This window comes from Rhamphochromis sp. 'chilingali', assembly GCF_963969265.1.
Source record: "Rhamphochromis sp. 'chilingali' genome assembly, chromosome: 13".
Taxonomy (NCBI): Eukaryota; Metazoa; Chordata; class Actinopteri; order Cichliformes; family Cichlidae; genus Rhamphochromis; species Rhamphochromis sp. 'chilingali'.
The window spans coordinates 26,440,721-26,453,847 of record NC_137940.1 but is presented as its reverse complement, the minus strand read 5'-3'; the positions used below and the strand labels follow the sequence as shown (position 1 = coordinate 26,453,847).

The following is a 13,127-nucleotide window of genomic DNA, read 5'->3' as shown; positions in this document are numbered from 1 at the left end:
CATTTATTGACAAACCAGCAAGGCTCTACTTTATTGCATCATTAGCTAGCTGACTCTTTAAGCACCTCTGGAATATGTAACACAGAACATGTCAGACAATGCCTTTTTGCGTTTTTTGTAATTTTATTTATTTAGATGAAAACACACAAATAGAAATACTGAAATTGTCTTCTTTGAATGACAATAGAAGCAGACATATAGATTAAAAGCAACAATCTTTTACCCCGTTTAGGAATCCATTGTTTGGAAAAGCACAACTCTTAATGCATTGTATATACAGCAGCAATACTGGAAAGCATTCAATATATAGAATCCACCTAATGTTCCCTTTGTAATGCAACTTCTTATCTCAAAATACTGATTTTTTTCATGAACCGAGATAATAACAATATATGTCTATATTACAATATTAAAATTGTCAGATGGCTCAACATGTAGATTTTTTCATATTTTGATTTGAATATTTTTATGTGCAAGAATATTTGTGTTGCTGTTAGGCTACTGTGTAACTCCAACAAAACCAAAGTCTATTGCAGTTGTGAGAGAAGGTTCCTGCAGTCCCTGAGCTGGTCCAGGTCCTCCACCACTTCAATCAGCCGCTCGACCTTCTCTGAGGGAAGCACCACCTCTGCGTTGCTCCTGAACTTCTTCCTCAGGCTGTCGTTGGACAGTGGATTGCGCCAGTGACCGTAGAAGGTGTTGCAGCGTCCCTTCACAGTGTCGCCCCCAACCAGGGTTAGCTGGACTTCACCGTACATGCGGTTGAAATTAGCGGGGTTGTCATTGGGATGCTCCAGGCGAACACGGCTCAGCAGAGCGTGCAGGTCAGGGCGGTTCATGGCAGCGGGGGTGAAGGACTGCACAGTCACTTCTCCATCCAGGAGAGCAGTGCAAGCATTGAACTGGAAGGAGTGGCGTGCCTCGTGCTCAGACTCTGGAAAAGGTCTGTTTATGTACTTCGATTTGGGGACTCTGAGCAGGATGTCCTCCACCTGAGCTGGGGAGACAGTGCCAGGGCCAACTCCAACGAGAATCTTATGGACTGAGGCTGCAGCATCTGCCACCCAGTGCATCCCCAGATGAGCAGGGAAGCGTTTGAAGCCTATGTCCTGTTCCTCCAGCAGGAACATATGGCTGTCATTACCGGGCGATTGTAAAGGCTGTGGTACATAATCTTCATAAAAAGCACTGAAGCCGGCTACCCCTGCAACAGCATCTAGGACCAAAGGACTTGCCTCTAAGCCTCTGGAGGCCAGCAGAGCTGCTTCTAGGCCCAAACGGGAGGCATTGCCAATGTGGAGGGGTTTGGACTGAGTGGCAGCATTAGCCATTGGGGCTCCTGCTAGAGAAGCAGCTATAGCCAATGCATGACTGCTCTGGATGGGGTCCAGAGATAAGAGGCGTGCACACGCAGCAGCACTTCCCATGGTGCCTACCACACTAGGAGGGTGGAACCTGTTGGGAAATTCATCAGAAAGAAACAGAAACGTTGGTTAGATGTTTTTAAATTTTAAATGGGTGCTACATATCGTAATGGTCATAATAGAGCTCCTGTGTGAAAGCTTGTTTTTCCAAACAGCCTCTCACTTGTGTAACTCAGCTCATTTCATGAGTGGTAAGAGGTTTTTAGTGATTTTAGTCATCAACAAGCACATAATGTGGTGACACATTTGAGGGTGTAAGCACATGGCAAAAAGAGTCCTCTGTCATATTCTGCTCCACATGGCTAAGCAGTGCTAAAACTACACACAGAGTCTCAGCTGTCCCCGCATGAGCATGAAAAGACGCCTTTTAGAGCTTGTTGACACAATTCATAGAGCATGCATTACACCTCCGCAGCCTGCTTGGAAATTGCAGGGTAGAGATCAGCAGAGCCAGAGTCATTTATGCAGAATCGTCAATGAGAAACTAACCTAATATCAATGATGCAATCAGTTAAGGGTAGCATACTGTAATGTAGCTATAGAGCTCTAAAGCACTCACCTCTTGGGGATATTGTGGGCCTCATTAGAGAACCTCAGTAGTCGGCCTTGAATCTCAATGCCAACATTGAAAGCCAGTAAGAAGTCCAGGCCACTGGGCTTATTGTTAGCTGGCATCATGTCACTGAGAGCTAACACAGCAGGAAGGACAGCTCCGGAGGGGTGAGTGGCAGGGTGCCACGTATCATCAAAGTCCATGGAGTGAGTCTGAACCAAAAAGATTTTAATGATCAAATGATAGGACATCAAAGCCCAGCACAGCATTAGTTTAATGTTAAAATTAATTAGATGGCTACTGATACATTTCCTGAGCTGATGGCAAAAACAGGTGCTTGCTGTTAGAGATATGACCCAGTACCAAGCATCGTGTTTGTGCTTAAATGATGTAATTTAGCTCTCTACACCCAAATTATTATTTTTAGTGCGCATACTCTTCCTGGCTAAACTCAGTCACAGGCGGTTTTTCATTAGAAAATCCTCTCACTTTACAATCTTTTACTGTCTGAGACTAACACAGGCTATAGAAATGAGCTTGGCACCCTGATGGCATCTTTAAAAAGCAATGTTTGCAGATGTCCTGATGTAATGATGGAAATTTTTGGGATTTTCCACCAAGTCCTGCTTTTGTTTACCGTCCAGGATTGGACCAAAAACTGAGCTCACACACAGGCAACTTTTTAGGAGTGGTACGGGTTTCTGTGCACGTGAAATTGTCTGGTGCATGCTGACACATCTGTTCCACTTATTCATACTCACCGCCACTCCGTTGACAAAAGCTGCCAGTATCGGGGAGAGTCTGATGCCCCTGTGTCCATACACAGAGCTACTGTCACCAGGAGCGTACATGTTCTGAGGGGAAGCGACGGAGACAGGTAAGCACAATGCAACATTTGACACTCTCAGTGTACACAGTCACACACACAAACACACACAAACTAAACGTTTAAAAGCTTTAAATAACGATGGGACCTCAACAGGTTTCTTTGTAAGTTATATGACAAACACCTAAACTAAAAAAAATCATCAGAAAGAAAATAAAAAATAATAAAATAAAAGGTGAGGCTTCTGCTTTCACCTGTCTCACTGCCTTATATGGGAGGAAACATTAATAAGAAACCTTTATTTTTAATCCCTTTCCCCAACTCACCTGGCAGTGCTGGAGGGCCAGTTCAAACACATCTGTTGTGCTTCCGATCAGCCCAACTCCAATGCTGTCCAGCACCATTCTTTTACTGCGGTGCAGCACTACAGGGGATAGATGCTGGGGCTTAATTTCACTGATAAACTTCCCAAAACTGGCTGTGACTGTGTCCTCGGGCGCTGGCTGCTTCAAGACTGCAGAGAGGAATGAATGAATGAAAGAAGAATGCAATGGGGGAAAAAAAAAAACACGGTCTGGACTAAGCAAAAGGAAAATGTGAAACAGAGAAATATGTTTCCTGGTGAACTGACAGAATGAAACACAACAAAGGTTTTACCTTCCACTGCAGATTTATGAATTGCTCTGGCAGCCCACACAGGTCTAATGGCTTTCTACAGGACAAAGAGCGCAGAATATTATTAGCAAAACCCATGCTGAAATTAACACGCATTGTACTTTCTTTTTAAAACATCTCAGATCTATTACACGCTCTAGAGACAGTTATTTTCTACTCTGGCTTTGTTAAAGTCTCAGTGGACATCGGCATTACTGCAATGAGTAGAACTCAGCCCGTGTGACTTTTTTTTTGAGCTGTTGTGCTGACACGATGCTGCTGTAACAGGTGTAAGACAGCATGACTAACCTGCTGAAAATTTACCAAGAGCTCATTTAAGTATCACTCTGCTGTCTACTCAGAGAAACAACTACTCACTGCAAAAATATGACATTAGGATTTATGTTTTTCTTATTTACTAGACTGAATTAAGTCTGCCAGACAATTTTAAATTAAGACTTAACTTAATTAAATTAAGTTGATTGGACTTATGACTATAATGTTTTCTACTAAAAATAGTAATACAAAAATAACTTTTAACTTTTACCTTTACAGTTGAAATCATGGTTCCAGTCTGGTGTTTCTGTCAAGTTGACTGTCCTTCTTTCTCTTTCTTCTCAATGCAGCAGTTTTACCAGCAGCACTTTGTCAGGGATGCTGATGCTTCTAAGTGTGAGACGATACCTGCCTTATATAGTCTAATCTTATACCTGACTCAAAGGAACAGGGAAGGGCATATCCATAACAAAGACTTATCATTAAAAAAAGGAATTTCCACTGTGGGCAACGTCTTCAACGTCACCATCGTCACAGCAGGAGGAGGAGGAAAGGTTTACTTTACTGTCACAGTGCAAAGATGATGTCACATCTAAGGGCTTTGGGACAGGGGAAATTACAGCAACTCCTCCTACATGTAGCAAAGCCTTATTTATGTCAAACTGTCATTCCTGCTTCAGAAGAGTTTGCCTGTTCATCTTTCTAAGATTCTCTGCCAGGTATGACTTTATTTTCACTTTCTTTATTACTTTATTATTTAGAGGAGCATGTAACCCAGCTACAACTTAAAAAGCTGTACTGATTAAGATGATGTTTTTACATGAGCTAAATAGCTTTACTTGGTTAAGAATATGTAACCATTTAAAGTTAAATATGAGCAAAATCACACTATCTAATTGATCTAACAGATCCATGTTTTCTGTTAAATATTCAGTAAATGTTTTTCATTAGATATGAATAAAATTCCCCGTTAGTGCTCAGTGACAATTTTCCAGTTACTGGAGCAGGAAAGTTAAATACGAGTTCTCTGTGTGTCTCTGCTGCCTTTAGGAGAGCTTGTAATGACAGTCCCTCAGCCTTAAATGTTTAGTGAGTTACATATTGTTTTAGCCTAACTATAGTTAATTAACAAGATGTAAGTGAAGTTGTGTGATTCAGTATGCTTTGTAGTGTATTTTTGGAATATTTCTAATCATTATAATTTACTTTTCTTTCTATTTTTATAAATTATAAATGTGAAAATGACTCACTATTAATAATTATTTAGAATTTTTATTCATTTATGTGTTTTTCCACAATGTTTAAGTTGTTTTAACACTACATTACATTAGCCAGATAAAAAGAAGATTAAGACAGATTCTGAAATGTATTTTGAATGATTTGCATTGTTTGCCTCATTTGCTTCGTTGCACATCTGTAGATTGACAGCAAAAATATCATGGCAACACTAGAAGGGTTTCCTGCCAGTTTCTATGGGGAACCAGGAGTACTGGGCATGCTAGCCAATGGGATCAGTGCATTCCTTGTACTTCTGCAGAATTTCAATACAGCCCACACTGGCAAAGAAGCATATGGGGTGGAGAACATACTTGCAGGTACATATTTTTGACAATCAGCTATAATAATGTAAAAAAGAAAAAAGGAAGAGTTAGCTAAGTCATTTTTATTTTATTTAACAGGTGTTCATCTCATCCTGATTGGAGGTATATGCCAACTTATTGCCGGGCTACTTTCCTTTAGAAAATACGATCACCTGAGTGGCACTGCCTTTATTGGCTATGCTGCTCTTTGGGCTAGTTATGGGGCGACCCGAATCTACTCTGGTGTCTCTGACAATCAAACAACAAATCAGACAAGCAATTTATCTCTGTCCACTGACCTCATGACCAACATATCTCTGAATGGCTCCGCAGAGATACCAGGTGGCTATTTCTTCCTGTCCATAAAAGAGTCAGCCATTGCGGGTCTGATCCCCTACATTTTACTGTCCTTTCTCCTGGCATTTTGCTCTGCCACAGTCAACTACATCATGCCTTTTGTTTTTGGGGCCATCACTGCCACTTTAATCTTTGAAGCAGTGGGTATAGTAGCAAGCTCCTGGGCTCTCATAGTATCCGGGGTCCTGGAGTTGCTCATTTTGATCTTTGCCATCTACGGTTCAGCTGTACTGCTCCTCAAAGGTTTGACCCAACGTCTAGCCCTCAAAGGCTTTGGGACCCCCCTCTTTAATGTTCTTCTCTTAGGAATCGGAAACTCAGCAAGTGCACAGAGCATTGGCCAAGAGAAGAAGAAAAACACCAAATATGCTGAACCCATGGCGTTGGGTTTCTTCTGTGACTCTGTAGCTCCTTTCATCTTTGCTTTCTACAGCTTCGGGTACATGAAGTCATTTGGTTTAGGAGCTGCCTGGGTCTCAATCATCTCATTCGCCCAATTGTTCTCTAGCTACTATGCCCATCTGCGCCAAGACTGCTACCACACTACAAAGTTTGGATTTCATGCCACATATTGGCTGATTAAGGCTTGGAGTGAGTTTGTGGCGTCTACTCTGATCGGAAATAAGAGCGAAGTAGGCTCTGCTAGAGAAGCAATGGTGGGAAACTGGTTCTTTGTGGTGGCAGGCTTGATTCTGTGTGTGGGAAGTCTGAATATGGACATCCTAGAACTGATCCACAACATGCTTTTTGTCCTAGTCACAGTTTCAACAGTACCCCAGATTCCACTTGAGGGTTACTACATCTTCTTTGGTGTAGCTTGTGCTCTGTTTACCGCAGTCTCCATCTATGGCACCTTTGCACGTCTCGTCAACAGTATAGCAGAAAAGTTACTAATCCCTGTAGGGAAGCAGCCTGTCTCCACTGCAAATATGAAGAAGGCTTTGAAGTGGGGCAAGTCCCAACAAGTAGGCAGCGAGATGGTGCCCCACACTGACCAGACCTCCGATGTTCTGTTTTACTTTTTAAATGGGGTCGCAGCTCTGTCAGCTATTCATTCTAAGTTGTCCAGTATGAATCCCACGTTCCTTCATCTGACCATCCCTTGGGTCCTGATCTCTGGAGCGATCATCCAGGCTTACGTCAGCAGGTTGCAAGTCACAGGTGGTGGTCGGTTTGGGTCAGTCATCTCGTCCATCTATGTGGGAGTATGGGCGACATGGACCTGGTTTCGATTCGCAGGTATGCCAGTACAAACACTAGTGTGGACATTTCTCTTTCTGATTTAGAAAAGATTCTTAACCCAAGTTTTTTTTTTTTCTAGGTACCCTGCTTCAGCTCTCCACAGGGGCAGCTTATGCTTTCACAGCAGGAGCCATTGCCCTCCTGGTCATTAATGGTTTCCTCATGTTGATTGGTAAGATTAAAATTCCCTGTTAGTCTCAATAGAAGATTTGTTGATTGGATTATTTGTTTCAAGAAGGATTTTTTTACGTGTCTGTGTGTGTTAGCTGCCTATAAGAACCTGGTTTTGCTGCTTCTGACGACTGTGATGGAAGTTGCTCTTGTCTGTTTCCTGCTCTCCACCCTCCAGCGACTGCCATATAGGCTGGAAAGTAAGTATTGATAAAGCCTCATTTTTAAACATAGGATTCACTTTTGATTAAAAATGATATAAAATGTTATAGAGACTCTCAAGCTGATTATTTCTAAAACTGGCTTTTCTTTTTTCTTTTTTCTTTTTTACAGTTGCTATGCTTGCACTGGTGGCAATAATTTGTGTATATGGCATTCTGGCAACACTGGTGAGCGGCATCTTCTTAGAGAGACTCATACCTATGGGTCCTCCCTTACTAAAGGTAAGCAGAGATGAAACTGACTTTGTGCTCCTTCTCAAAGTCAGCTTTTTTAAACATGCCCTTTCCACTGTGTCCTGTCTTAGGAGGTAAAGAAGCAGGAAACATCGCCAGAGCTGCCATGTCCGATAGCCAGCTCACGACTAACCAGCGGTCTCTTGAAGATCGCTGGAATTCTGGAGGAAGGAGGAGTATGCGGCATTCCGACAGACACCGTGTACGCCTTAGCTGCATCCTGCAAAAATCCTCAGGCCATTGAAAAAATATACAATATTAAAGTAAGAGTCATTAAAAGATTGGCAAATTAATTCAATATTCACGTGTCTGTGATGTATAAAGCTTATTAATCTGCAATCTATAACCTGTTCCAGGACAGACCAGCCGAGAAGCCCATATGTGTTTGCATTTCTAGCGTGGAACAGCTGGTGGCAGCCAAGCCTCCTTTCAGTCCTCTGCTCTGGGAGTTTATGAGGAATGTGTATCCCGGAGGCATCAGCTGCATTGTCAAGAAAGGAGACTGGCTGTTCCAACTCGGTAAACTTTGTAGTGCAGCGTAAATATGGTGTTACTGGAATCTGTGTCATTTATCAGCACTCACCTCAGCTCAATCTGTCTGTGTAGGAGTGGGACCAGCTTATGACCGTGTTGGGACTCGGGACAGCATCATGATTCGTGTCCCTGACCACACAGTTACCGGCCACTTGTGTAATATTACTGGACCGCTTGCTATCACCTCAGCCAATCCAAGTGGAGAGGCAGACAGCACCCACCACAGCATGGTCATTGAGTAAGAGCTTGCAAACAGCTTACAAAGTAGTAGACTGATCTAACCTGTGACAGTATGTGTAACCCCCTTACAGCAAATGTTTCTGTAGAAAAGTGACAAATTATTTATTTTACGATGTGGAGTATTAGTAATAGATGATTGCTGACCGCTCATTTACCCTCCCTTTTCTGGCACAGTCGACTCGGACACAAGATCCAAGGAGTTCTCTGTGATGGAGACTCTAATGAAGTTGTTGCTTCCACTGTGGTTAACTGCTTGAAGATTGATGAAGGTGAACACAAAAGAAGTCACATAAAATTCAAATTTGGGTGTTTTATGAAGCACCATCTAACTTATCTCACTCTTTCTGCAGGCACCATCACCATTGTGAGAGAAGGCTGTGTCCCTGCAGTTAAAGTTTGCCAGATCTTTGAGCGAATAAAAAGCACTATGTTGTGATTGTTACGATTCTTTTCTTTAAGGGAGCACATGCTTGAATGGTTGCCTTCAGGATCAGCAGCTTTATCTGTCATTCTGTCTCTTTCTTTTCAATACTCTCAATGCTCTTATTCAAGCTTTTTTTTATTGTAATTGTGGATGTATGGGTATATGTTACAATAAAAACTCCATCTGTACCATCTATTAGCTGTAGTAGGAACTTTATCTTGAAATTGTATGCGGATGAAGAATCTGCTGTGATACTACAGCTTCATGAAGATAACATGTCTCGGATGTGCCTCTATAAAAATTATTTATATGCTAACTACAGTTATAGTAACACACATATATGTAAAATTGTTGTTTGCCTAATAATTTTAAACCTGTATATATGTATTTAAACTATATTCTTTTCTTGGGTATGTATATGTATTTAAGTTCTTTATGTTTAATTAATTATGCTGAAATAAATAAATACATAAACTGATGTTGTCTTCATGCTATTGTTAATATTCCATAGTCATATATTATTATATATATATTTAAAGCATTTTGACCTGTTTTTATTATTCAGCATTAAGAGAAAACAAACAGATTTTTAGAAAGATCCTTTACTGAAGCAGAGACTGAACCGATATGCACCAAGTTTTACTTCTCGATACAGAAATAGTCATGAATATAAATGAACACTTTGCAAAAGTCTTGAGCCACCCTCATTTCCTTATATTTTGCTTCCAATGAGCAAGGCTTTCCGGCCACTGTCTTTAAAGCGGTCCTAAGTGACCAGTTTTTAGTTCTCCAGGCTGTCTGAAGGTCTTCCAATGTTTTTCTTTGGACATTAGCTGCCTTTTCACTCATTTTCAGTTCAGCTCTTGTACCTGACTATGTTCAAAGGAATTACTTTTTGTCTGTGAATGAATCACTCCAGCATTTAAAAAGTCATCTAACTGGATGAACCAGTGTTGCCTCTACACATAACAGACAACTTTCCAAAGAATCCATTCTACTTTGGGCAGTTTGTTGCTAGAGTAGCAGTTGGAAATTAGTTGGAAAAACATATCATTTGCCCTCTTTTTTTTTCAGTTAAATGCTATGAAAAATGCTAATGATAACATAGCCTAGAAGGCAGGAAATTGTATCTTATGTGTCAATAAAGTGATTTCTAAAGAGCTATTAGTAGAAAACTACAACAGATGAGCAACATCTGAAAGTTACATCCTTAAAAAATAAGAAAGAAAATCCAGCAATGACCTGACACAGGACCTGAGATATAGATCTGGCCCTGCAGTGGATCTATCTAACGTTGACTGAAGCCTCATCAGTAATGGTACAATGGTGTCATTTGAAAGGAGGCTGAAAAGAAACCGTTCAAGCGTTCAACAAGCTGACAGTTTTCCAAAAACATGTCAAGACAGCTTGTGTAAAACATTTGGGCACTTGTCTATAGAATATACATTATTATGTTCATTGCTTCAAGCAAGCTGTCACTTTTTGCTTTCTCTTGATCAAAAACATGAATTGTGCAGCTATGGTAGTGTATGCAAAAGCCTCATTTTCTTATCTCTTTATATTTTGCTTCCAAAGAGAGAAAATTTATTGTCATTTTTTAAATTGCTCTTGAGCAATATTTTTCTTTTGAAGGTCTTTCAAAGTTTGTCTTTGTACATTGTCTGGTTTTTCCGAGGTTAGAGGTTAGGAGGCTTTTGTACTTGACCATATACAGAGGAATATTTTCTTTTATTCGTTAAGCCACTTAACACTGACCTGTGAATCATACGTCATCATGCAGTCTTATTGGAAGATTGTCTTTCAGGAAATCATTTTTTAAAAAGGGAAGGAGGAGAATATGGAAAGAGGAGAGAGCTACAACATTGAATGTCTACAGTCACCTGTTAAACACAATGGAGGCCGTATCATGATGGTTGTCAGTTGGAGATCTTTGTCAGTGATCCACAACACACTGCAGTAAAAACATACCTGAACAGAACACAGACCACATAACTATTAGTCATAGACTGGCCTCCCCAGTGCCCAGACCTCAACATTATTGAAGAAGTGTGGGATCATCTTGACAGAGAAGGGACAAAAAGACTGCCAACATCCAGAGAAGAGCTTTGAATGTCCTTCAAGAAGCCCAGAGAACTATTCCTGAAGACAACATGAAGATAGCAAGAAACAAGAGAGCCTGCCTGAGTGAGTTCAGGCTTTGCTGAACAATAAAGATGTTCAAAGCAAATATTGACTTTCAAGCTTGTTAGAATTTTACAAATTCTATTTTTGGCTTACATACTACATTTCCATTTATTTTTCAATAAATTGCTGCACCTGCTGCTTATTTTTCAGAAAAAATAAAAATAAATGAAGGCTAGTTCATGACACAGTAGTACAAACATAAACATGTTTAAAATTGAAACCGTCCGACTGGGGTCTGGAATGTGGGGCCTCCCTGCTGCTGTGGCGTCGGGGCGGTCTGCTTTTTTCCACCCCAGGGAAGAGGGTAACACTACCTGGGTCTGGGTGCAGTTTCCCCCTCCAGGGGCAAGGGTACCTAGACCTGGGGTATAGAGTACGCTTGGGGAGTGTGATTCTGTGTACAGTGTCTGTTTATCTCTGTCTCCACGTTGGGTGAGTGTTGAGTAATTGCATATGAGAGCATGAGGGTGGGAATGGATGTTTGTATCTGTATGTGCCTGTTTTTCTGTGTCTATATGTCATGTCAGGTATCAGACGCCACCTCTCTAGGGACATCTCAGGCCCTCCTGGCTTCTGCTCCGCGGCTGCTGAGTGACCCCTCATTCTGGGACTCTCCTCAGCTCTTTCCGGGACAGTGGCACGGCTGCCCCTCCGTTGGTCTTCCTTGGTCTCTTGTGCTCTGAGGGTCTCTGGATGTCTGGAGCCTGGATCTCCTCCATACCTGCTTCATGCCCTGGAGGATGGGGCTATGGCCCCCCACACCCTCTAGCAGATCATTACATGAAGGAACCTTTTAAATACAAGCGCGTTCATGCTCACAGGTGTACACACGAGTGCTCACAGACACAAACTACACTCTTTTTGGCTCCTACCTCAAAGCACACTGTGCGCTGTTGATCCTGTGCTGCACAATAATGTTTAATATTTAGTATTTACTGTTATATTCACATAGATCATCGCGATGATGTTGTTTATTATATTGCTCTTTTTTTCCTGCTTGTTTTCTCTTTTTTCTTTTTCAACAGGTGATCCAGGTGATTGATATATGTATTTTTTGTCTGTAAAAAAAAAAGGTATACTATCCACACAAACATATTATAATATAATTAAGTATAAAATTATATATTATATATTATAATAATATAATTGTATACAATGTAAGGCCAGAAAAGACAAATACATTAAACCAACCTTAATAACAGGTTGGAAATGCGACACTGTCCAAATAAAGGGTCAATATCTTTGTTAAAGATGCAAAGAAAATAAAAGAAAGATTGTTTTAAAAGTCGAAATACGCCAAAGAAAATGTGATTAACACCATAAATCCAAGCAATCCAAAGAAAAGCATTTTAAATCTATTTTTTTCTTCAAATTTTTTCCTTCACTATTTTATTAATGAAGTGTGTTATACTTTTACTCTAGGTTCACTAGAGTTTAAGCTGAGGACAAAGGCATCGAGTCATTTTCGGATGCACCTTATGTAAACAATGCCTTCATGCATGCAGTCATTGTACACTTTTCTTGTCTTTTGTGGAAGCTCATCTTTCAGAAATTCCCTTGAAGGTATGCGCGTGCTGAAGATTGCATACCACACCTCGTTTTAAAACACAATTCTTCTTTTGTTCACTGTATTGTGCGAACTTCCTTGCGGGTAGTTGAACAGCCTCAGTTACTTAAATTTTCCTCACCTGTTGCTTAATGAAGGCTGAATAACAATTTAAATGTAGGTGACTGAAAATAGCTTTTACGTATTATCAGTAAACGTCATGTAATTTCTTAATTTAATCAAAAAGTTATTTATGTAATATTTGGCTTTGTGCTCTTTCAAAGAACACAAAGGTGCATTGTGCAGTCCCACAGTCTTCCTCTAAAGGAAATTTAGAACCTTGTTTTTGTTGAAGTAAAGTGTTGTTTTTATTCACGTCAAATAATCTTTCGGATACTGTGTCTCATCTTTGTATCTACGAGGAAACACTTGTCAAGGAAGGAGTGTACATACTCATGTCATCTCCTCTATCATTATCTCAAACATTCATTGAGCAAAGCATCTTTTTGTTTAGAAAAAGAATGCAGACTCACAAAGAACAAAGACACTGTTGTACTAAATGAGTAAATTTGTTACCAGGAACTTACCAGGAACAGTTACTGTGAAATTCTTTCGCAGCTGTCACATCGCCATGGCCTGCAGTGCATCCGAACAGTATTCA

The 13,127-nt window shown here is 40.6% G+C and overlaps 2 protein-coding genes across 2 annotated transcripts; one reads left to right on the top strand and one right to left on the bottom strand.

Annotated features, from left to right (window-relative positions):
* Positions 1 to 228: 228 nt before the first annotated feature.
* Positions 229 to 5,121, bottom strand: irg1l (immunoresponsive gene 1, like). The gene is made up of 6 exons (XM_080901141.1): positions 4,005 to 5,121; positions 3,461 to 3,515; positions 3,130 to 3,317; positions 2,739 to 2,831; positions 1,984 to 2,189; positions 229 to 1,455 (listed from the first exon to the last, which is right to left on the bottom strand). Exons 1-6 carry the CDS (start codon positions 4,020 to 4,022, stop codon positions 528 to 530), a joined length of 1,488 nt encoding a protein of 495 aa, XP_080757267.1. The 5' UTR covers positions 4,023 to 5,121; the 3' UTR covers positions 229 to 527.
* On the top strand, positions 4,443 to 9,090 carry LOC308408734 (uncharacterized protein). Its single transcript, XM_080901140.1, has 11 exons — positions 4,443 to 4,452; positions 5,154 to 5,328; positions 5,413 to 6,909; positions 6,992 to 7,084; positions 7,179 to 7,283; positions 7,417 to 7,526; positions 7,610 to 7,801; positions 7,895 to 8,057; positions 8,145 to 8,310; positions 8,487 to 8,581; positions 8,663 to 9,090. Exons 2-11 carry the CDS (start codon positions 5,172 to 5,174, stop codon positions 8,746 to 8,748), a joined length of 2,664 nt encoding a protein of 887 aa, XP_080757266.1. The 5' UTR covers positions 4,443 to 4,452; positions 5,154 to 5,171; the 3' UTR covers positions 8,749 to 9,090.
* Positions 9,091 to 13,127: the final 4,037 nt, after the last annotated feature.

Coding starts and splice junctions, on each gene's coding strand:
- irg1l (XM_080901141.1), bottom strand. Junction 2,190..2,738: donor CTTTTGTCAACGGAGTGGCG/GTGAGTATGAAT, acceptor TTTTTGGTTCAG/ACTCACTCCATGGACTTTGA. Junction 1,456..1,983: donor GCCCACAATATCCCCAAGAG/GTGAGTGCTTTA, acceptor ATTTCCCAACAG/GTTCCACCCTCCTAGTGTGG.
- LOC308408734 (XM_080901140.1), top strand. CDS start 5,172: ATGGCAACACTAGAAGGGTTTCCTGCCAGTTTCTATGGGGAACCAGGA. Junction 7,527..7,609: donor TGGGTCCTCCCTTACTAAAG/GTAAGCAGAGAT, acceptor GTCCTGTCTTAG/GAGGTAAAGAAGCAGGAAAC. Junction 7,802..7,894: donor AAAAAATATACAATATTAAA/GTAAGAGTCATT, acceptor AACCTGTTCCAG/GACAGACCAGCCGAGAAGCC.